Source organism: Lepisosteus oculatus, chromosome 17 (genome assembly GCF_040954835.1).
Source record: "Lepisosteus oculatus isolate fLepOcu1 chromosome 17, fLepOcu1.hap2, whole genome shotgun sequence".
NCBI classification, from domain to species: domain Eukaryota; kingdom Metazoa; phylum Chordata; class Actinopteri; order Semionotiformes; family Lepisosteidae; genus Lepisosteus; species Lepisosteus oculatus.
Genome location: NC_090712.1, coordinates 17,811,235 through 17,833,768, shown reverse-complemented (window position 1 = coordinate 17,833,768; position 22,534 = coordinate 17,811,235). Strand labels below are relative to the sequence as shown.

The following is a 22,534-nucleotide window of genomic DNA, read 5'->3' as shown; positions in this document are numbered from 1 at the left end:
ATGAAGCGCTTAGAAAACGGATGGACGGAAATGAATGATGTCAGATTTCTTACACAACCCTGGCAAAAACCAGTGAGACGGGTCCGTCAATCCCATGAAATGCGTCATCAGCGTTAAGCTTTGGGTGAGGAATCAAAACTGCAAGAAAACGGTGGCATGCAGTGAAAACCGGTCGGTGTAATTTGAACTCTCCGCGTGGGTCGATCTGCGTTCAGCAACACTAGGATCCAACATGCACCGGGGATCTGCGGTCCTGGATCTTCAGCTAAAGATTTCATGCCTCGGGACACTCACTCCATGGGGAAGCTTTCTTGGTTTTTCTTAGCACAACGCCAGGATAAGGAGTCTGCCCATGTGTGCTGCTACAAGAAGGGAGAAAACAACAACCGCTAACCTCATCTGCTGCAGCTCTCGCTCCAGCTTCTGCGTGAGCTCCTCCTCCAGCTGCTCCTTCTCCGCCGTGAGGCTCTGGACCAGGTGGGAGATCTCCTTGGCGTAGCTCTGCTCCAGCTCGGCCCTCTCTCGGAGGAGCCTCTTGTCGTGCTCCGGCCCCCAGGAGGGCAGCGGGGCCCTGAGCCCCGCCACGGCCTCCTGCAGCCGCTCGCTCTTCTCCTCCAGCTGCCTCTTCTGCTCCTCCAGCTCGCTGATCTCCATCTTGAAGCCCTGCTCGATGTCCTTGCGCTCCACCTCCATGTTCCTCTTCATCAGCTCGATGCTCCGCTCGTAGAAGTTCACCTTCGGAAAGATGCAGACTCAGGCTTCTGTGTCGCAAATTCCTGAGGAGCTGCTGCATGAAGCCACTAGCTGTGTCCTACAGGGAGGATCCCTTTCTGCTTAATAACCTTCTTAGCCCCCTCAGAAGACACCAAGAATTTCTTAGCCGACAAGCACGAGCCACTACATGATTTTAACAGAAGCTTTGGAGTACCGATCATGTCTGCTGTTTCATGGCGACAGCATCGACTCGAGCCGCAGCGCATTCCCAGACCCGGGCTGTGTTTTCACCTTGGTCTCCAGCTGTATCTTCAGATCCTGCACCTCCTGCTGGTGCTTTTCCTTCAGCTGCTGCACTGCCAGCTCTGTCTCGATGCTCATGTTTTCCGGATCCTTCTCAGGAGAGATCGGACCTACAAGACACGTCCAATCCTAGGACAGTTAGCAAATGTACTTGGTCTGCGCTGCACATCAGCCATAACCGCCTGAAGTCATGCTCTGTTTCCAGACACAAAATAACACTGTACTGTGTAGCAGCACCCAGACTCCAGCAACACCGCCCAACAACCCTCCTGCCTCAAGAACAGCCCTCCTCTTTTGGACCTGGATCATCGCAAGAGGAGAATAGTACAGAAAAGTTGCACAACACAGAATTATTCCAGAGCAGTGGCTCCAAATCCTGGTCCAACTCTTTAAAGAGGTTGGAGCTTTAACCGTTGGATTTTGTAACCGTAATAAAATTTCTACCTGTGAGTAGAAACTAAATGCAAATATTCAATTGAAGCAACTTCTCAGTTCAATTAAGGCTTCAATGATCCAATGAAGGGGGATGGAATGAAAACCAGTAGGTGTGTGAGAGTCACCCGGACCAGGAACTGGGAACCACTGCCCTAGAATGAGCTATCAAAGGTAAAACAAAGGCAGGGCTTTAGCTTTCACTGCTGTTAATGAGGGGTTCACCTGAGTCAGTGAGCGCTGCCCGGCCTGCAGCTCGGGGGTGGCTGGACCCGGTGTCCTGTCTGTGTCGTGACCTTCTGTCTGTCACCTGGCCCCGCAGGATCTCCAGCTCTGTGTGCAGCTCGTCATTCCTGTCCCGCAGCTCCTGTGTCGCACACGGCACAGACAGTGTCAGCGGAGCACAGACTGCACCGCCAGGCTCACATATCCTTTCGGCAGTGGTCACCAGCATGAAATGTCTTCCAAGGTCTTCCAGGTCAAATCACCTCAAAGGTCTGAAAGACAGATCCTAAGAGCCACTTCTGGGATGTGTTGGGGGCAGGAGTGTTCTGCATTTCTAATGTTCGATTACACAGTTTTGTCAAATATTCAGAGCATGGGAAAAATGTGCACTAGTAAGCACAGTGCTTGTGAGCTGAGTGGCTTGTCTCATCGGAATGGCAGAAAAAAGGCCTTGTGCCCTTAAGTGTAGAAAGCTGCAGCAGTTCTCTGTTCGCCATCGCATCAAAAAATGTTTAAAAAATGCAATGAAGAGCTTGAAGTGGCCAAGCATGAACTGAGGAACTTCTGCAGAGAGATTCCCTGCCTTTTCTTGACTGACCTTTGTGTGAACAAGCATTTTGCGTACTCAACAGTTTAGAGGAATCAGCTGAAAGAAATTACAGATTGTTGAAAAAATAATGAAAAAAAAGTTAAATCTCGCTGCAAAGTCCAAGGTGCTCACCTCCCCCAAAATGTTTACAGACTCCTTTTAAATGATCAGTTACAAATATGACTCAGCTACTGACAGTCCAAAAAACAAAAAAAGACAAATAAGACATTACACAATTGCACAACACCAATCTAACCTTTAAACTAAAATCCATAAACAGTTGAAAAACCTGGTTTTCTCAAAAGTGATTTTCTTCCAAACCAGAATGAAGGTTACGTCATAAAGAGGTTTTGAAAGGAGTGACAAACCTTCTAAAAACTCAATCCTTATCATTTCAGGAAACAAAAAAGCAAACAGAAATGTCTCAGTCTATAACATGCAGAACATTCAGTGACTTTTTCACATCTAATCTTTTGCTTCAATTTTACTCAAAACATTAGGGTTGACATATCAAATAAAGTGTAGCACATGACGCATGGCACAGAAAATCAAACTGCTCACCTTCACCTTCTAGACTCCCAAATAAAAGCAAGCATTAGAACAAAAGAGAGAGATATAAGGAGGATTGGACTTCCGACCGGTGAAGGTGGAAGAACTGTAATGATATGGGTGGGGTTTTGATGATTTATGGGTGTGATCTTTAACGATTAAAAGTGGCTTCAGTTTTTAATGCATTTCAGCACACATAATGAGAAAAGAGAGAACTGCACTGCTCCTCCAACCAGCACTGACTCTCCTGTCAGACACCACAGAGGTCGCCCTGTGTCAAAAGATGACTGGCTCCGTCAGCAGAGCCCGTCAGAAGGGCAGGTCTGAAGATCCACTTGCTGCCTGTGCAGTACAGGTTCTTCCCAAGCCTGCGGGATCACTAGAGCCAGATCTTATCCTTCATGTAGAAGGAGGCAAAGTGAGAGGACAAGGCTCTCCATTGGTTGGGACGCTGGTCAACTGCAAGGTAACTCCATAACAATGCTGACGCCTGTTTACAGAGCTGAAGGAGCTGAATCAACTGTAGTTAACTGCCCTACTCAAGGACATAACAGATGTTCACGTTGGCATGAACAATCCTCCAGTAATGTGTCCAGAGCTCCCAGCTCCCCAGAACCCCGAGGGCTCCAGCTTTGTCCGCACACTCACCCGGCACTGCAGCTCGTACTCCTTTATTATCTCCGCGAAACGCTCCTCCTGACCCAGCAGGCCAGAGCCGTGCGGATCCAGAGCTCCAAACTGCCAACCGATAAAAAAAAAAAAACGCTTTCAGTTGTCTAAAAACATATTGGACAGAAAAAACAAAATCATCTTAAGACTTTCTGTAAATGGATATCTAATTCACGATGACCATCAAGAACTTCAACTGCACAGCATTTAAAGTCTATATATATATGAAACAGCCGAGAGTAACATGAAAAACTGAGCATCCACATCAACACACTCAATAAACAAACATAAGTGGTGGTATTTTATGTTTACCTTCGACATGAGCAGATTGTCCAGGTCCTTCTGCAGTTTGGAAATGGTTTTCTCTGACTCCAAGAGTTTTTTCCTCAGTTCGTTCACCTCCTTCTCCAAGTGGCTGTTCTCCTGTTAGATAAATGGGGTAGGGAACACGTGTGGGTTAATCCAGATTACTCGTTACACCAGTGGTCAGTCTGTAATCTCTTTCAGAACGAAACATGGAAACAAACGTCCCTCTGAGCAAAACACAGCCTGTGCTGTACAGTAGCAAACACTGCCAGATAAAACTGGGCAAAAGACTGAAGCTGCAGTCACAGCCTCATGATCCCTGTTCCTAGTCTTATGACTTTATATCAGGGCATCGTGAATATTAAAGACAAAGTAAAACCCACCAGGCCTGTCTCAGCATTGTTGTGCCACACATACAAATTGCACTACAGCCTCTATAATAGACATCATCAGCTGACAGCTGATTCGCCAGCTGATGCTGCAGTGTGCAGTCTCCCAGCGTGACCTCACCTCAGCAGCTGCAGTAACGTCTGCTCTCAGGCTGGTGTCCTCCGCCCGCAGAGTCGCCAGGTCTTCCTCCAGCTTAGCCTTCTGCTGGTTCGCCTGCTGCCAGAGCAGCTCGTTCTCTCTCTCCAGGTCACTCCTGATGGCAGACAGCTTGTCCCTGTAGTCCTGCTCAAGGTCTCTAGAATTCAGGGGAAACCACCGAACGATGGAGGGTCACTCTCTGCTGCCCCTTCTCCGTGGGCAGAAAGATTTCTCGTCGCTGAGGATCGCTCCAGGTTCATCTCCTGCACGGTGAGGAGAAACCCTGCTACAGCTACAGGCCTGCAGACACCATGTGGAACCTGAAACCAGCGCAGTCTCTTCAGCCAGAGCTCTGTGCCATGTATCCCCTGGTGGAACCAGTCTAGCAAGCAACCCGGGTGTGTTGCTTTAGTCCTGTTCCCGGGGAACCTGACGAGCGGGACAGGATGTCAGAAATGCCTGGCATGTTTAAGAAGGAGAAGGAACTCAGGTCTTACTTGATCTTGCTTTCGTTGAGAGACTCCATGGCAGCGTGCCGGTCGTCCACCTCCCTGACCAGCTGCAGGTTCCTCTTCTCGGCCCGCTCCAGGTCCGCCTTCAGCTTGTCTCTTTCCTTGCAGGCCTGCTCCGCCTGGACGCTGCGCCACAGACAGACACGACAGCAGGACAACTCCTCAGCCTCCTGCTCCCCCTGCAGCGCAGGAGCCATTTAAACAGCAAGAGCGCCGCTGCCGGTGACACTAAGGCCGGCGTGGCTTGAGCGCCACAGCGATGCTTTGGCAAAGCGTCAGGCCGTGGTGATTGAATCTGGGTATAAGTATATCGCCAACATACTTGCGAATCCACAGAAAGAAAATCAAAGTACAGCAGGGCGTACCTGTGCTCTTTTTTTAGCCGGAAATATGTGTTGAATACAAATATTAGCGGCTCTGAGCTAAGAGATTGGGGAAAAAAAGTCCAGTCCTGGCGAAGTGCTCTGTCTGTCACATGAACAGGCATCTTTGCCAGCTGAGGCTCTGGAGCAGCCAGAAACAGTTGGGAAGACTCCTTATAACGTCCCTCACTTGACACCAGATAAGACACAGAAATGAATCCCTACTGGTAGCAAACATCCTTTTATTATGGAAATCCTGGTTAAAGTAGGAGACTAGACATTCTTCTACTATGCACCTTAATCACTTTGGTGGAAAATGAATTGCTGTACATTTATGATGAGGGCTGCTGTATACCAATTGCAGTTTCGATTTCTTATTGCTTTTTTTCTTCTAATACAAAGCAAAAAATTATAACCTCCAAATGCCCATTATTAGGTAAAAACGGAACAAAAGGATGACTCTTACTGCAGGAACTGGATTTCACTTTTGTATGAGATGAGTGCAGCTTGATGGATTCCATTGGCGCTTGAGAGCAGCTCATTATCCAAAGCCAGGGTCAGCTCTGCCAGGCTGAGCTTCTCATCCAGAGGGAACTCCAGGATCTAGGGAGACGCGTGACGGGATTATTCCACTCATCCCACAGGGCTCAGGTGAAGGAGTGAGAGAGAATGGAACGGGGAGCAGTGAGCGCATGGACTATACAATCTCTAAGCACTTGCTGTGCTCGACAATAAATGTGATCGAGCCACTAACCTATCAAGCAAAAACTCATTTTCAAATAAAAAGGTTTTAGGTTGATAAAAACTACAAACTAAATAAAAAAAACTGCACGTGACAATTCCTTCTTCCCAGGTGAATCAGCTTCTTTCCTTTCAGCCCGAAAAGTGATTTGATGAAGCACAAGGGTAATGCAGCATTTCAAGTGTTAAACACCTCGGTCAGGCTCGCTCTACCACATAACAGATGATCATGTCTTGAATTATTAACTCTGAATCGGAACAGAATATTATTATTATTATTATTATTATTATTATTATTATTATGATTATTATGGCCCCTACATCTGCTTCAGTTCTATTTAATTTCCTTTCATAGATGAAATATTGACTGTGGAGTCTAAAAACAAATACATAAAAGTGTAAAGTGACGTCACTGGGCTCTATGAATACAATACCATTACAGCCACAGAATCTTTAATTCCTGAAGGACACATCCAGAGCTCAGCCCAGGGTGAACAGAACTGGTCTCGCTGGCACCGTCACAGAGCAGCCTGACCTAAACCAGCTTCCGTGGAGTTTGAGCCACACAGTTCCTGACAAACTGGCTGAGAGACTGTTGCCGCAGAGAGGGGAAAGAAGGGCTGACTGAATGACCAAGCAAGTTGGAAATGAAGGGCTTTAAGACACTGCAGCGCGGACGCTTCCGGGGGGATCCTGGGCTCTGGGCTGGGAACGTACCTGCAGGATGTCCTTGCCGTTCCTGATCCCCTCGCTGCTCCAGATGCCGATGACCTGCTCCGGACTCGCGCCCCCAGAGCCGTCGTCCAGGCAGGACAGTAAGCGGGGCCCCACGGTGGTGGAGAGGACAGAGGGGCGGGCCGACCTGCTGGCGCTGTCCTCGAGGGCCTGCCGGCGAGAGACGACACACCGCGCTGTCAGGAGTCCTCTCCCGCCACCCACAGGCAGCCCCAGGCTTTGCTTCCACGACTGACAGGCGTGTTACAAACCCATTAAGTGAGAGAATCATGCAATCTGGAGACGTTAAACAAAAAACTCTTCCAATTGGCAAAGAGTTAACCTGAATCTTCCGCCCTATAAATCAAGAGACCAGAGTCTGCACTATTTCCGTTATGTGTCTCGGCCTCCCTCGGGACCTCTGAAAAGGCCGCGCCCCGCTGCATTCGTCTGGCTGGCCGTGCGCAGAGTGATCGGGCAGCGCTGGTGCTCGTACAGAGAAGGGTGGGCTCAGACCTGGCTGAGGGACCCCCGCTGCTGGGGTTTGATGGGGGTTGAGGTGGTGGGAGCGGACAGGGGGGCGTGTCTGAAAAGCCCCTCCTGGAACTCCTTCAGGCTCACTCTGCCATCCCGGTCCTTGTCCAGCCTTGCAAACAGTGCATCCAGCTCCTGCAATGCAAAACGGTCCTTAATGCCTTATTCGCTTGGCACTCCAACAGGAATGTCTACAGATTGAGAGCTGCATTTTAAAAGCTTCTGATTAAAGTAAGTGGAGCTGGAATGAATGGCTGGAACACTAAGCACTGCCATAAACTACAATAAATTGCTTATGAAACATTTCAAAATTCCTGTGTGATAACTCAAACCTAAATTTAAGACCAACATGCATTTTAATGCTAGATTTTACAAATCTGAATGTGCTAAATGGTTAGATTTCTGTAAGTTAAGAGTTCTTTGCGTTTTAGCTACAGGAAATACTCCTACCAGCCAGAATATTAGTAAACCCCACCCATTAGTGTGTGAGGCCTCAAACAGGGCAGATTCCAGCGGTCTGTAAGAAAACCCAGCTCCAGGGATGGCCCTGGCCAGAGTCAGGACTAGGGCTAGATGCTTCTCAAGCCTCCCCATGTGACTGGGGGTTCCTAATATTTTGGCCAGGCAGAGGAGTAAAAGCGTTAACGGGGCAGAAATGGCCGAGGAAAGTCTTAGGCTGAGTGAGCTTGCACTCATTTCCGACGCACAGAGATCAGCTGGATTACCTCAGACTGCAGGCCGCTGAGGCCCATGCTGTCGCACACCAAGGACAGCTCCTGCCTGCTGAGGTAGCCACTGCCGCCCACACCCAGCTCGTCCCAGATGGCCTTCATCTGCCCGTCCGTCACGTCCTGGGGGCCGGGGGTCTGTCTCGGGCTGCTGACGGCGTCCGGCTTCCACCTCCTGGACTGGCCTGAGCGCCATGGGACAGGCAGGAGAGAGGTGACAGCGTGCCGAACCCAGAACAATGCTCAATAGTGCACCTCAGCGTGGGGCAACAGGACAACCGGCCTCTGGTCTGAGTAGGGGAGGATTCAGGCAAGGTCAATTCTGCTCCATTGAACATGTCTGCCGAGACTGGAGTGCAGAAATAATTAAAGGGATCTATTAGGAGATCCTGAAGTTTGGAGACTATTCAGAGATCAATACAAGACGCTTGACGGAGGGGGTAGAATTTGTTTTCTCAAAAGCCCTTTGGAACAATCATCCATCCACAGATTTTCTAACTGCATCGTCCAATTCAGGGTTAATGGGGGAGCCGGTGCCTATCCCAGCAAGCAATGGGCACAAGGCAGGGTACACCCTGGACAGGACACCAGTCTGTCACAGGGCACACACACTCACATTTAGGGCCAATTTCCCAGAAGCCAATTAACCTACCAGCAAGTCTTGGAAACTGGAGCACCCAGAGGAAACCGCAGCAAACAAAGAGAACATACAAACTCCACACAGACAGCACCCCAGGAATTGAACCCAGGGCCCCAGCGCTGTGAGGCCCTTATGGAACAATGATAAACATTCAAATACATTCATATTGAAGAATCAGTACCTTGTGACTCAAATGTCTCATTATATGCTTCCTTATTGCTTGCTGTTTCTTCATCCGACTTCAGACTCTGAAAGGAAGAGGACTTAGGGTTAAACACCTGAGCTGTTTATTGAATTACTGTGTGGTTTACGCTGTCAAAAACATTCTTGTGTTGTTACCATGCTTGTTTAAACTGCAACAAAGCCACATGCTTTTCTTGCTGGAACACTGCATTGTTATGCAATAACTAAGAGAAAAAAACAAATACAAGCTTAAGCAAACAAAATCAAGAGGCCGGCTTACTGTACAGGGCAGTGCCAAAAAGAATTCCATTCTGTACATTCGCGTGTACTCCACTGAAACTCCCGGGTGGTGTCAAGTTCAGTCAATTCCAGCCCACTGGACAAAAAGATTTGGTTTTCTTTCGTTGCTCAAATGCGGTTCCTTTTTTTCTGCAGCTTGCAGGTCCCTGCCTTTCCTTCGGTGAGGTCTGTGGTCTAATCCACACATGTGGCCTTTGAATGGGCTCAGGTGTCTGCGACACCAGCCCGGCAGGTTTTCAAAGTGGCCTTTAATGTGCAAAGTGGAGAGGTCTGGATAGCATGTTGGCTCGTCCCAATCAAGCCACTGATTGATCCAATTGTCATTCAGTGCTCGGCTGGAATGAATACCAGAAGAGATTCTGAATCTTCAGGACCACAGCTGGAGATCCTTCAGTTAGCTAATGCTCCAGGGACTGCTGCCTTAGTCCTAATCCTGGGGAGCTGGTTACAGGTTTTCAGTCCTGCTGGGATCTCAACGGCCTGAATCTGCTATTGGCTTTATTGGATCTGTTTCACAGCTTCTCCCAGCTCTTCAAAGGTGCTTTAAAAGACCCTAAAAACCTGTAAAACACAGCAGGCTTACTGCTGCAGGGGTGGGGACACCTGCTGTGTGATTTATAGCTCTTAGGATTGAAAAGATTGTCCTGCTGTCACAATCTAATGGTTCTGAAAGCAAACCTAGTTTAGCACTATTAGTGCTCTTCACATTCAACACATAAAAATCCACTTTTCTTTTTCATTTTATTCTACTTTTTATGAAATATCTCCCTCTAGTGTTGAAGAAAATGTTCTTTTAACTTTGTTTTTTTATTCTTCCAATTCAATCAGGTGCTATTTTACATACAAAGCTCTGCTGCCAAACTGTCAAATGCACGGTCACTGAAACATACAATAAACGAGAAACAATTTCAATAATAATCTACAACCTTCTTCTCCAGGATTATAAATCTCAGTTTCATCCCTTCTTATTCCACTTTCATTATATTTTTGCATGTATTCGTTTTTATCCTTAAATGTCTGACAAATTGCTTTTCAAGAAGACCATCTGTGTGCTTTCTGACTCTCCACTCCATAACAATCCAGAACATCATCAAGACCCAGCTCTCTCGCGCTGTCTGAAGGTGCTTGATTGAGCCTGTCCTGACGCAGGAATCAGGATCCTCCTTTGAAGTTATTCTATAAATTAAACATGCAGACATAAAAAGATAGCTTGCCCCTTATAGAAAGCCTGCCCTTATGTCTATAATATGAGGAATCCAAGATTACATTCTAGACAGATATTCTAAGTAAGCTTTACATTTCTAATGGTAAAGGGCTGGGTGTGGTCCTGCAATGGACTTGTGTCACCTCTCATGAGGACAGAGCTTGTGTGCTTGAGTCTCACCCTGGTCACTTGCTGCGACACACAAGAGTACAAGCCTTCTCGTAATACTGATTACAACGCTGAACTCCTTTTTCAATTCAATCTTTAAATGTCACAGATGCATGTGTACCAGGGACTAATCTGTGCAGCACGGATCAAAGAAAACATCAAAAACGGCACACAATTATGCAAACGCTAACTATCAAACAGCCTGATGCTTCACACTGGCTGAAACAGTGTTTTACCAATGCAAACAGGCCTGCAAGCTAAGACTCTGGAAAACATTAACTGTTGTGATATCTAGGGCTTTCTGCACCAATCCGGACTGCAAAGTTACATAATGCCATACAGATTAAAATGAAGAGAACGTAATCTCTAGAAACAGAGGCGTATTGAATGATGAAAAATATCTGTAAACACGCTCAGCAGCTTTCAGTTAGACGACATCTGCCCAGTTTTTGAGAGGTAAGCAGTATTATTACAATAACAGTGAATTCCAGAAATGTGCTGTTGATGCTTAGTAAGCAGAGTGTAACGAAATGCACACATTTCACTAAAAAAGTGCAAAGAAGATGAAAAGGCATGTTTGCAAGCCATTCAGCAGAAAAGGAACTCAGGAAACACACAAGAGAGTATACAAATTCAGACACCAGAATCCAAGGAAAAAACTGATTCTGGGGAGCCCATCAGATCATTAAATGCTTCCTAGATATACATGTTCCTCCAGCTTTTGACTCCTGCCCTCATCTATATACAGTCCACTTCAATTTTCTTAAAGTCATAGGTGCATTCAGCCTGGTTCCTATCTCCCCTCCTCAGCAGCACAAGGACCCAGGGATGCAAAAGAAATGTTAATTTAAAGCCATTCAAGAAATAAAACAGCAGACACTTATCTACACAAGGGATTGGGGGAGAGACCGAAACCAACGCCCCAGCCAAGTGGTTGAAGCCGACTCAGATATTTTAAGAGACTGACACTATTCTCAGAACATTACTCTACTAGCAACCAAATGAGCCAGATAGACTAAATCTGGTTTATAGCCTTCCTTACGTCCTGAGGAGAAGTACAGATTAACAACACTGCCCTGGTAGAGAGGGTTTTCAAAACCACAATTCTGCCCCATAGAAGGGCCGCTGGCATCTGGAGGACAGACATTCCTCCGGCGCGAAACGCGCCGCCCCGCGGGGCTGTCTGCCCTGCAGTAGGTGCCTTTCATCAGACGAGCCAGCTGAGTGAAGGAGCACAGCTGCCCAGACTTCGCTGAAACGCTGGGAATCATAACACGATCCAGAGCAATAAACTGGCAGCTCACCTCTAACTTGGCAAGACGCGTGGATCGGTGCAGGCTCAGGGAGCGCGGAGCGAAGCGGGAATGAGTCACGGGAGAAACGGCCCCCCCGTGCCCCCCCGGAGGCTCAAACACAAGGGGCTCTCTGATGTGCAGCCAGGAGCCGGCCGACAGGAGGCCGGGGACGGGTCTGGGCTGCCTCCCGCTTACCTCCACACTCTCCAGCGAGGCGGAGCGCCTCAGCTGCTCTGCCCGGGCGCCCCAGGAGAAGGGCTCTGCCCTGGCTGCCCTGGGGCCGGGGGTCTCGGGGTCCTCGGCGATCTCCACTTCCGAACCGCGGGCCTCGGGCCGAGACCGCCGTCCATACCTCTTCGTCCCCTTCACGTACTTGGGCTTGACCTCCTCTGCGAGTACTGGGAAGAGCGCAAGGGAAAAGCCTCAGAAGTCTGGTGCTGCTGGCGGAGACCCTGCAGCGGTTATTCCTTCCTTCCTGGATTCTGAAGTATGTCGGGACTCGAAACCTTAACCCTTTACTTTCATTCCTCCGTGCGCAGAGCTCACCAAGAGATGAAACACGGAGACCATCAGAACAGAACCGGGAGGACTGGGTGTTGTTTTTTAAAAAAATATTAACCGACAACTGGAGCTGGCAGATTTCCACAAATTAACTGAAAATCTGCAGCGTTTCCATCTTTGTATTAAAATGATCAACGAGATGACAGTAAGGAGACAAAGGATTCAGGAGTCTCCATCTAAATAAAAAAATATATTGTGAACAACAGCTGTGCTCACCTAATGCCCTTAACAACACAAGATCACACATGGCAACAGTAACCTGCAGGTCTAGACTAAGCTTTGTATCTTTACACTCAGGGAGAAGTGTGCTTCTTAGTTTTGCATACAGTAGTTCATAGTGACATTTTTCCTAAAATACACAGAGAGCATCTTATAACCTGATAATCCACTGGGGATTTCTTGTGTATGGTATGTGAAAGATACCTCTATGCAGAGCTTTCCTTCAAAGGACAGTGCTCGAGTAACATTGTGAGTAAAGGAAACAGAAATGCGAGTCAGATTATCAGAGGCATCTGGTGCAAAGTCTCTCCTATTATGTACAGATTTCTGCTCACAAGTTATTTCTGAAAAGGCAGCCTGTGATTCCAGTGGAATTATGCTATAGACAGGGGAAACTCAATAGATCTCCCACATTCCAGAGACTTAAACCCTTCCATATGGTGCTGGATAAAAATCAACATTAAATAACTTGTGCTATTTCATTCTTCTTACATTGCGTAAAACAACCACTATTTATGTTGCCCAGGTCATGCCACTATTTCCATTTCTTTTACTCTAAATAAGCAACTGTTGTATGGTTACTCCTTTCCGCTATAGAAATAACATCTTGTATTCATTTGTCTTGTACCATGTGATGAGGTTATTAGCTAAATACAAGTAGCAGCAATTACCCAAATTCCATCCATCTATTTTTTTAACCGCTTCTTCCAAATCAGGGTTGTGGGGGGAGCCGGAGCCTGTCCCAGCAAGCAACAGGCACGAGGCAGGATACACCCCGGACAGGACACCAGTCCATCGCAGGGCACGCACAGACACAGAATCGCACACACTCAACCAGGGCCAGTTTCCCCAGAAGCCAATTAACCTACCAGTATGTTTCGGACAGTGGGAGGAAACAGTAGAACCCGTAAGAAACCCAGTAAACCCACGCAAATGTGGGAAGAACATACAAACTCCACACAGACAGCACCCCAGTTCCAGAATTAAACCCAATTCCAGGACCTCAGCCATGCAAGGCAGGGGCGCTAACCACTCTGTCACCATGCCGCCCTAAACCAAACACCACTGGGTTTAACTTGAGCTCCTACACGTCCTCACAGTGAATCGCAGGAAGTATGCCTTCTACGAGAAGCACATGTCTGAAAGCATTGGCCGGGCCTACTTACAAGACTCAGCATATCCACTGGAAGAAGTGGTTAGAAAATGGATGGATGGTATTTGGCTCACTGCTGCTACTTGTATTCAGCTAATAACGTCATCACGTGGTAAAAGATGATATAATAAATGTTAAAACCCAAAAGAATTCAATGCATTGTGCAACAAATAGACTTTTCTCTCCTCTCCTATATTTTCACCAAATAAGACTTTAAGTCAATTTTTAGGAGAAGACAATGAATACTTTTTACACAACCAATCTCCAGTAATTTTAGCATACCAAGGACACATTATCTGAACTGTGCACCTGATGGCTTAAACTATCGAGTCTGGGAACTAACCAAGGTATTTCTACAAAAACCTGAATGGGCTGCACACAGAGAGCCCCTGCTTACCTGGCTCGAGATAGCTGCTCTCTTCCTCAGAGGTGCTGAGCTCCAGGGAGTGCGAAAGAACCGCTACGAAGCCTTCTTTGAACTCCTCGAAGTTCACCTGCCACAGACAGTTTTAAAAGCACTTCCAGGGGGTGGGGACACTAATGACACAGCCCAGCCACCAGAGCACCGACTGGATCTCATACAGGTTTGCTCCAGGTCTGGAATCTTTATACAGGCTTATGGTCGCATTCAATCCGTTAATCTTAATCACTTCATCCAATACAGGGCTGTGGGGGAGCCAGAGGCTCTCCCAGCAAGCAATGGGCACAAGGCAGGACACACCCTGGGTGGAACGCCAGCCCATCAGAGGGCACACGCAGACACAGACACAAACATAAACACACACACAAATTAACATGCACGCACACACACAAATTAACAAGCCAATTAAACTACCGGTATGTCTTTGGAATGAGAGAAGAAACCAGATCACCCAGAGGAAATCCATGTGATCATGAGGAGAACATGCAAGTCCCACACCCATAGCGCCACAGATCCAGGATTCTACTCATTCTACCCCAGTGCCGCTAACCACTGTGCCAGCATGCTGTGCTACATTCAATAACAACTTTTAAAACCCTTTAGTGGACATTTAAAGCTTTGAATTTCTCCCTGGCTCACAGTAACTACAATGCTGCTGAATGCCTTAAAGTCTACAACCTTAAAAAGACCCTTCCCTCTGTCCACTCGCTCTCCTGACTCTGGGGCCTTCTGTCACTAGAGGTCTTCTCCCTCTCAACTAGGGTTTGAGCAAACTACTGAAGCAATATTTTTAGCGATTGTACAATGGAACCCAAACACACGCGCGCGCAGCACGGTGCCTTGAGCGCTTTCCACCAGGCTGGTGCAGCTGGGGAGAGCGAAGTCTACACACCCGCGCGTAGTGCCCGGGGCCCAGGAGCGTGCTCAGGATCACCGGCAGGTGAGGCTCCAGGTGCAGCTTGTGGCACAGCTCCGAGAGCTCCTCCTTGTCCAGGTAGCCCGTGCCCGTGGTGTCGCAGCTGTCAAACACCTCCCTGAGCTGCGAGACGTAGTGATTCTGCTCCTCCTCGTCCATCCCGCCGCATGCTGCAGCCGCCTGCGGAGGGGGGGGGCAGGCTCGGTGACACAGCCGTCCGCCTGCCGCTCCGGCGGAGACTCACTCCCTCACTCACAGCCCCGCGCCGCCAGGGAAGAGAGGCTCCAAATCAAACAGCGCACACCTGCAGGCTTGTTTCTGCAGATGCCTCATGAAGCGCTGGAGAAATACCAAACCGGAGAACACACACCAGACTGTTATGCCCTGCTTCAAAATAACAGACTGGAAAATTTTACATGGCGAAAGTAATTTATTTATTTTTGACTCCTACAATACAACTTCCACACCAGTCTAGGGGGAAAAAAACCCTCCAACACAGCAAAATGGTTTTTCATAATTTCATAAATTTAACCCGACCGCCTGTCTCACAATAAATTCCAGCGCTTGTTCTGAGCTCCCAGCTGCAGTTCTATAACCCCCAGATCTGCTGCAGAAGTCGAGGGCTGAGGAAGCAGACGCACAGAAGCTCGGCGTGGCACCTCACCCACTGCTCTCTGCACAGATTCCAACCTAATCGCAGTCTTCACAAGACTTAAGCAGATGGCCCACAACAATTTACACATGATGGATTCAACCTGGGGAGGCATGGGGGCACAGAGGTCAGCATGGCCAGGGTCCTGGGTTCAGTTCTGGGCCTGGGGTGCTGTCTGCATGGATTCTCTCCCCGAGTTCACCTAGGTTTCCCTCGGGTGCTGGTGGGTTAACTGGCTTCTGGGAAAACTGGCCCTGGTGTGAGTGTGTGTGTTACTGTGCGTCTGCCCTGCGATGGACTGGCGCCCGGCGACAGCGAAGAACTGAAAGTCAATCACGTTGCCGATATTTTGTTGTTTCTTTTCACAGATTTACAGCACAAATGAATCGACCAAAACAACAGGGGTGGACGTCCATTGCAGGGCATGCTCGCAAGTCAGAGGCACCAATTAACCCCAGAGGCATGCCTTTGGGGGGCTGGAAACCACATGCTCTGGTAAACACCCACCTGAACACAGGAGAACATGCAAACTCCACCCAGACGACACCTCGGTCTAGAATTGATTCCAGGACCCAGGAGCTGACAGCCAGCAGCTCTCACCTCTATGTCTCTGTGTCATCCTAATTAAAAGGGACAAGTTACTTAAAAAAAACATTTTAAATGATCACAGCAAAAAAAGGATGAGCTAAGGAGAACTTCTTAGTTGAACAGCTGTACCTAAGCAAAGTTACGACGTGGCAAATGCAATGTTAAGATAAACAATGATGTGACAGTAACCACCCGCGCCCTGTCCTTAAACAGACGGTCCAAATGAGAAAACCGACAGTACTGTGTACCGAAACTACACAGCAAACACAAAAGAGCACAAGCTTCCCTCTATCAACACAACTACTAGATTGTATACAAATCATCTTAGGCATAACTTTAAAAAAAACATGTACAGGCTTGCAGCTTGGTATTAAAAAAAACTCTCTTAAAAAACGAAAGTCTGCAAACATATAAAAGACGAGCTTCCAGCAGAACAAAACCACATTCATGAAGGCATGTAGACGGAGCATAAGAAAGGGAGGTCATTGCCTCAAAGATGTGGAATCATGGATGTGATTATAGACCGAGGTGCTTCTGTGAGGAGCCTGCATGTTCTGTCCACGGTGGTGTGGATATTTTGACTGGGTGCTCATTGGAGACCCTAACAGCACAACCCCTCTAAGAATTCTTTTGATTTACTGCAAAACTGCCTCAGCCGTAATGTCCAGTACTACACGTGCAAGCCACTTATTCCAAAGAATGAGTTAACCCGTCCCCAGCTCCACACAGAGCAATCGAGCCGAAGTCAAGTCGTGCACAACACACCCGCGGGAAAAAACACACTGTCGGGTCCTGTCCTACACGCAAGCTTCCGCTTCGTCCCTGGTGCAGGTTCTGTTCCCATCCCATCCGGTCAGTACCGAACCAGCACTGACAGGAGCGAGCGAACAGCACGTTACACACAGAGCAAAGCGCAGTTCTGTTTCCGAACCTGAACACCAGACCCCCGCACCTGGCACCGTGCATTCCGCTGGCTTATCAACAAAAAAAGTGATGTCCTGATCTAACAGGTAAATGAGCGTCATGTACAGTAAACTGGGTTCTTCCCACACGTTGGCTTTGAACATGCAAACCCATTTATTCAGGCGCCCTACAATCACGCAACCCGCCCGCCGTGGCACGTATCCAAAGGATGCAAGATGCTGTTGCAAGAGCAGTGTGGATATCGAGATTTAAAATACGAGTCGGATTATACATTACACAGAGCAGTCACACAAGACGCACTGAACCACCAGGACTGCGATGCGTTACATAATTTGCATTAATCTGAAAGTACAGAAAAGCAGCGGACGGGAACGGCTCGCATACCAGAGGCTTGAGCAGGGTCAAGCACAGAAGAGGATTAAGTCCCCGGAGACAACGTGATAAGGCGGTATGGCTTCCTTCAGGAAAGAGCACACTTCACCTCTGTAACACCTCAATGTCACAACACTCATCACAGCTGCGACATTCAATGCATCTGTTTTCTCCTGCCGGTTTGTGTGCTGTTTTCTAGACACACAGCACTCCACCACTTCGCTTGAGCACACACGAACAAGCGTGAGCCAGCACACAGTACGCTTCACCATGGGAACGCAGCCCTGCAGCAAGCCCGGCTCACAAAAAAAGACCCGAGCCAGCGAAAACCTCACAAGAAACAAACTTTACCGAGACCCTGCGGCACTTTTTGTGCGAGGGAAACGGGAAGCAGTTTGCGAAGAAGCGTTTATACGGTATTTAAAAACCTGATGCATGTATCTGGAGGGGGAACAAGATGAAAAACGACACTTACAGTGTGCTATTGCATCTCACCGTTCAGTTCTCCTCCCACCAGCGCTCCCAGTAAACTTCACAGGGTCCGGGTGCACAGATACTTCGGTCCCATCACTGTTCGCCGGCTGGGGTCATTGCAAAATCCCGGGGGGGTCTCGCAGCCCCGCGTCTCGTCCGCTCGACTTGACCGAAACGATGCCGCGTCCGGCCGGAGCCGCTACCTCTCCTGCAGTAGCGCCGCAGTCCGCCCGGCGCGCCCCCGCGCACTGGCTGCTCGGCCCGGGCAGGCGCGGTGAAGGCGAGGCGGCCTGCCTGCCAGCCCGGGGCCACCTCGGGCAGGAGAGGCCGCCCCTGCTGGCCAGGCGGGGGAGTGCAGGCGGCGGGGGGGGGCCCTGCTATAAACCCCCTGACCTGCTAGCCGGGGAGAAAAATGCAAAGGATTAAAAGACGAATTTAGCCCCCCCCACACACACACACACACCTCCCCCTGCTGGTAGAGATACGCCTTCCTTATGGAGTCATACGGTTCAATTGAATATAATCGCCTTTTTTTTCTGTAGGTTAATCATTGCGAAAGTTGTGATCTTTGACGTTAAGTGTGAACTCTGGGATCCTAAAGGGGCAAAAAAAAAGAAGGTTCCTTAGCAGAAAACGTGAAAATTGATTCCTCTACTGTCGGTTCTTTCCATGCCCAATCGCATATTTAGTTTTCTAAATGTGGACACTCTATTCAAATTCAACGACTACGTGCTGGACGTCTAATTGTAGAATTGCTCTATGTTCTGGTTTTCTTTATGAAACTGAGTGCCGTTTTTTTTTTTGTCTCGTAACCACCGTTCACCAACCAGATTCAACGCAGATTTATCGCTATAATCTGGTAAATTTGCGCTCACTGGTGAGTAGTCTGGCGATATCACAGTGCGTGGCGTGTTACACTGGGCTCGTTGATTGTAAACCTGTCGCGCTGCGTGTATTTCATCTTGGGGGTCGATAATTTGGACAGAATCCGGTGACATTACCGCCTGTGTTCACGGTAGTACTGTGTTCCAGCTCAGAACTGTGTTCTGTTTGTATATCCAATGTGAGAAGAGATGTGTGTGTGCTGAGAGCACTAGGACCCTGAACCTCAAGGGCTGCTTTATACAGTGTCTATGAGAGAGTGCTATGAGGGTTTGTCCGCGGAAGACCTCTCTGGAACTCTAGTTTGGAGGGAGTTTGTTATACCCTTTGCCCCTCGAGTGAAAACGGTCACACAAGTCCACGTCACAGGACCTTGTCAGGGAGCACAAATATGGGGCCCTTGCAATGGGCTGGAGGGGTCTGTGGGCTGCAGAGTCACGTGTCTTAAGCTGTGTCCCTTACGGCAACAAAGCTGTTGCTGTGCTTGTGAGACTGAGCCAGTCTGATGTGCGTGATCTCCGCTCTCCGTTTTGAAAAACGAAACCGTAAAAAGTGTCGCGTTTGGTGTCAGCGGTGGGATGACGAGATGACACTGAGTTCCAGAGGAGCGAAACTCCGACAGGAGCAGCCAGTGATGCCGGGAAGGGAGGTGAGACGTAGACAGAGCGACGAGGGCGGACAGTTCGTCCACTACTGCCCCGGCCTGGACCTGCAGGCGAGAATGTTCAATCTCCAGGCTGGAGATTCAAACTGAAATCTAGACAAGGTACTTTTCGAATGGCTAAACCAGAAAAGATGTTCACCTGGGTGCAGGCTAAACTCTTTGACCAAGGGTTCGAGCCTGGGTTAATTCACTTGCCAACCGCTCCAAGGTTCCCAAAGCAGTGGCACACGACTGGGGGACCACTGCCAAGGGTAGGGTGGGATTATTCAGCCAGGGGTCTCTTGGCTCTCGGTGACACGTGACTTCTATAGCCTCCTGGGCACTCATGAGACGCAGTGCTGATGGTGAGGGACACCGCTTGTGTGTAATTTAAGACGAGGAACAGGCAGGTTGGCGGAGTCTGCCAACACTTTCTCATTCCGCCCGGTGTGCATTCGCAGGGCGAGTAGCTCCTAGTCAAACAGTGAAAAACAACAACAAAAACTGACGATTTTATTAAAATAATTTAAAATGGCAAATAATCAATTCAGTATTCTTTAGCAAATATTTCTTCATAATGAAACAAACCTAAAAATAATGCATATAAAATTATTTTTAAAATAATATATATATATATAGAAGGTGGCATGGTGTAGCAGTGTTCAGCATTGCCGCCTCGCGGTGCTGGAGTCCTGGGTTCAATTCCTGGGGTGCTGTCTGTGTGGAGTTCGCATGTTCTCCCAGTGATTGTATGGGTTCCTTCTTGGTACTCCTTTGTCCTTCCACAGTCCAAAAACATACTGGCAGGTTAATTGGCTTCTGGGAAGGTTGACCCTGGTCGGAGAGTGTGTGTGTCTGTTTGTCCTGCACTGGGCTGGTGGCCCATGCAGGGTATATCATGCCTTGTGCCTGTTCTTGTCAGGATAGGCTCTGGGCTCCCCTGTAATGTGGAAGAAGCAGTTAGAAAATTGATGGATTTTTAGTATAAACAAATAAATATGAACCAGAAGTTTAAAATGTTAGATACCAATCAAGTACAATTATAAATGATTGGTAATCGAACACCACATTGTGTTAATCAGATGTTTATGGAGTAATTTCACAAATCATCACTCGGTAATCACAGAGATCAGCAGAATGCCGGAGGAGATATGTACTCACCTAAAGGAAACCTGCTGCAAGAGAAGACCAATGAGACATTTACAGTGTATCAGTTTTAGGTGTGTCTGCAATTCGAGCTCTTTGTAGGAAGAAAGAACCTGGACCACACATCAGAGCTGTGAAATAATATCTGAGGCGGATTTAAAATTCACAAATGGACAATCGACACCAAAACAAAATCAGACTGTGAGCCTCCACAAAACACAAAGCACAGTGCATCTGATGAAGAGAAGGAAAATATCTGTTTACACCTTGCATTCACACACTCTAAATGTTTGGATGTTCACATCATCCAATGCCAATGGGAAATTAAGACAAATCTAAAGGCATCACAAATAAAAACGAACTGACCCTACACCGTTCTTTACTGTCTAGAAAACGATTCTGGTGTGAAACCTCACTTTTTCTTAATGGCAGTGATCCAGAGCATATTACTGTAAACGTAAAGACTTTACTAACAAAAGACTTGCTGGGGTATTTTCCTCAATTGTAACTCTTAAATATTTTGCAGCCTATAACACATCTTGTGTTTGTAACGTTTTTAACTGAACTGTCAAATAAAGTCCTTCATCTGATGACAGTGTTATTGTTTTAACTCACTGCGATCATAAAAGCAATAACCATCAGGAGTCTTATATTTGAGTAGTAAAAATGATGTAATTCATTATCACTTCAGTAATGTTTGTATTTAGCAGAAGAGTGGATTTTTTCCTGTATTTGAAAGCAGAGGTAGTTTTAATGTATGATAGTTGTAAGATTATATACATGCTATGATAGTATAAGTTAAATCAGTGTTTCCCGCCTCTCAACCCCGGAAGTCTGCTGTGTCTGCTGGTTTGTATTCTACCTCGTCTCTCAGTCTCCCATACTAATTGATTACTTTAATTGATCTGCTTGCTTGTTTAGACTTTTGGTAAACTTGTTTCTACCCTCAGGCCCGGGTTTCAAAACTCACCCCTCCTCAGGATCCCAGCAGCTTCATCATACTCAACTTTAAGGAGCTTTGTCTCAGCTTGCTCAACCTTAATTCTGATTTAACAGCTTTTAATAGTCGATTACATTCTGTTGAACAGACACAGACGGTTATGACAATGTATGAAACTCTCCCACAATGAGTTTTTTTTCTTCTCCAGAGATTTGGTTTGTTGGATTTCAAGTAACAGAGCTTAATTAGAAAAGTTCTGAAAAGCAGAGATTGGTACGAGGCTGAAACCGACGATATATCCCATTTGACCCTGTAAGAGCTGAAAGAATATGCCTGAATAGATAACTGGAATCAATTAGTCTGCGATTAGGAACAGCTAATCCCAGAGTAAATGAGAGTTTTTGCCCCACGGCTGGAGCAAAAACCTGAAGGTAAGGTGACCCCTCTAGGATCAAGGTGTGGAACCCACCTAAATCTCCTTCTGTTGCGTCTCAAAATCCTCGAAAATGCTGAGCAATATCTTGACAAGTAGATCACTTTAGAGAGCTGAGATTTGCTATACGGACTTGTGCAACTACATGATCTATGATAAGCACAAGAAAGTGGCGCGGGTGTGTGATTTCAATGCTGCAGTGTGCTGTCTTGTGAGAAGGGGTGTGTGCGCTCCAACGGAGGGCCCTTGCGCGCGTTTTTCCCACTCGGCGACCCGTAGTGACGTAGTGCGCGATAAACTTGCAGAAGTCGCTTCCATAGTCCGGTTCGATACGGGTTGCGTCCGCCGAACCGAACGGAGCAGGCTCGGGGATTGTAGCAGGCTGGGAAAAGCCACTTCGAGGCGAAGGGCGAAGTCTTGTCGGCTGAGGGGATCAGCAGAGAAGACGGGGAGGCTGCGAGTGACTGGAGGTAGGGGAGACGCAGCCTTGCCCGTCGGCGGGTGGTGTTGGCTG

At 47.8% G+C, this 22,534-nt stretch overlaps 2 protein-coding genes across 17 annotated transcripts in view; one reads left to right on the top strand and one right to left on the bottom strand.

Moving 5' to 3' along the window:
• Nucleotides 1-18,329, bottom strand: part of ninl (ninein-like) — a 28,610-nt gene extending 10,281 nt beyond the window's left edge. For 2 of the 13 annotated variants that reach the window (XR_011182328.1, XM_069180033.1), the window contains exons 1-16: nucleotides 17,978-18,329; nucleotides 14,943-15,305; nucleotides 14,027-14,123; nucleotides 11,892-12,094; nucleotides 8,728-8,794; nucleotides 7,904-8,091; nucleotides 7,161-7,313; nucleotides 6,648-6,815; nucleotides 5,656-5,792; nucleotides 4,813-4,953; nucleotides 4,298-4,472; nucleotides 3,794-3,904; nucleotides 3,461-3,550; nucleotides 1,675-1,816; nucleotides 1,006-1,127; nucleotides 395-735 (exon numbers count right to left, since the gene is read on the bottom strand). Coding sequence is in view for 12 of the 13 variants with exons in the window: in XM_069180033.1 (XP_069036134.1) it covers nucleotides 395-735; nucleotides 1,006-1,127; nucleotides 1,675-1,816; nucleotides 3,461-3,550; nucleotides 3,794-3,904; nucleotides 4,298-4,472; nucleotides 4,813-4,953; nucleotides 5,656-5,792; nucleotides 6,648-6,815; nucleotides 7,161-7,313; nucleotides 7,904-8,091; nucleotides 8,728-8,794; nucleotides 11,892-12,094; nucleotides 14,027-14,123; nucleotides 14,943-15,125 (2,318 nt within the window). In the remaining variant the exon portion in view is untranslated. Of the gene's footprint in view, nucleotides 1-394; nucleotides 736-1,005; nucleotides 1,128-1,674; nucleotides 1,817-3,460; nucleotides 3,551-3,793; nucleotides 3,905-4,297; nucleotides 4,473-4,812; nucleotides 4,954-5,655; nucleotides 5,793-6,647; nucleotides 6,816-7,160; nucleotides 7,314-7,903; nucleotides 8,092-8,727; nucleotides 8,795-9,009; nucleotides 10,182-11,891; nucleotides 12,095-14,026; nucleotides 14,124-14,942; nucleotides 15,306-16,125; nucleotides 16,239-17,514; nucleotides 17,935-17,977 lie in introns of those variants that run through there. The other 11 variants (XM_069180038.1, XM_069180034.1, XM_069180042.1 and 8 more) reach the window with 11 other exon arrangements.
• A 3,988-nt stretch (nucleotides 18,330-22,317) lies between these two features.
• LOC102683267 (cullin-9) overlaps nucleotides 22,318-22,534 on the top strand; it is a 40,719-nt gene continuing 40,502 nt past the window's right edge. For all 4 annotated transcript variants that reach the window (XM_069179871.1, XM_069179870.1, XM_069179869.1 and 1 more), the window contains exon 1: nucleotides 22,318-22,490. The gene's annotated coding sequence lies outside the window, so the exon portion shown is untranslated. The remainder of the gene's footprint in view (nucleotides 22,491-22,534) is intronic.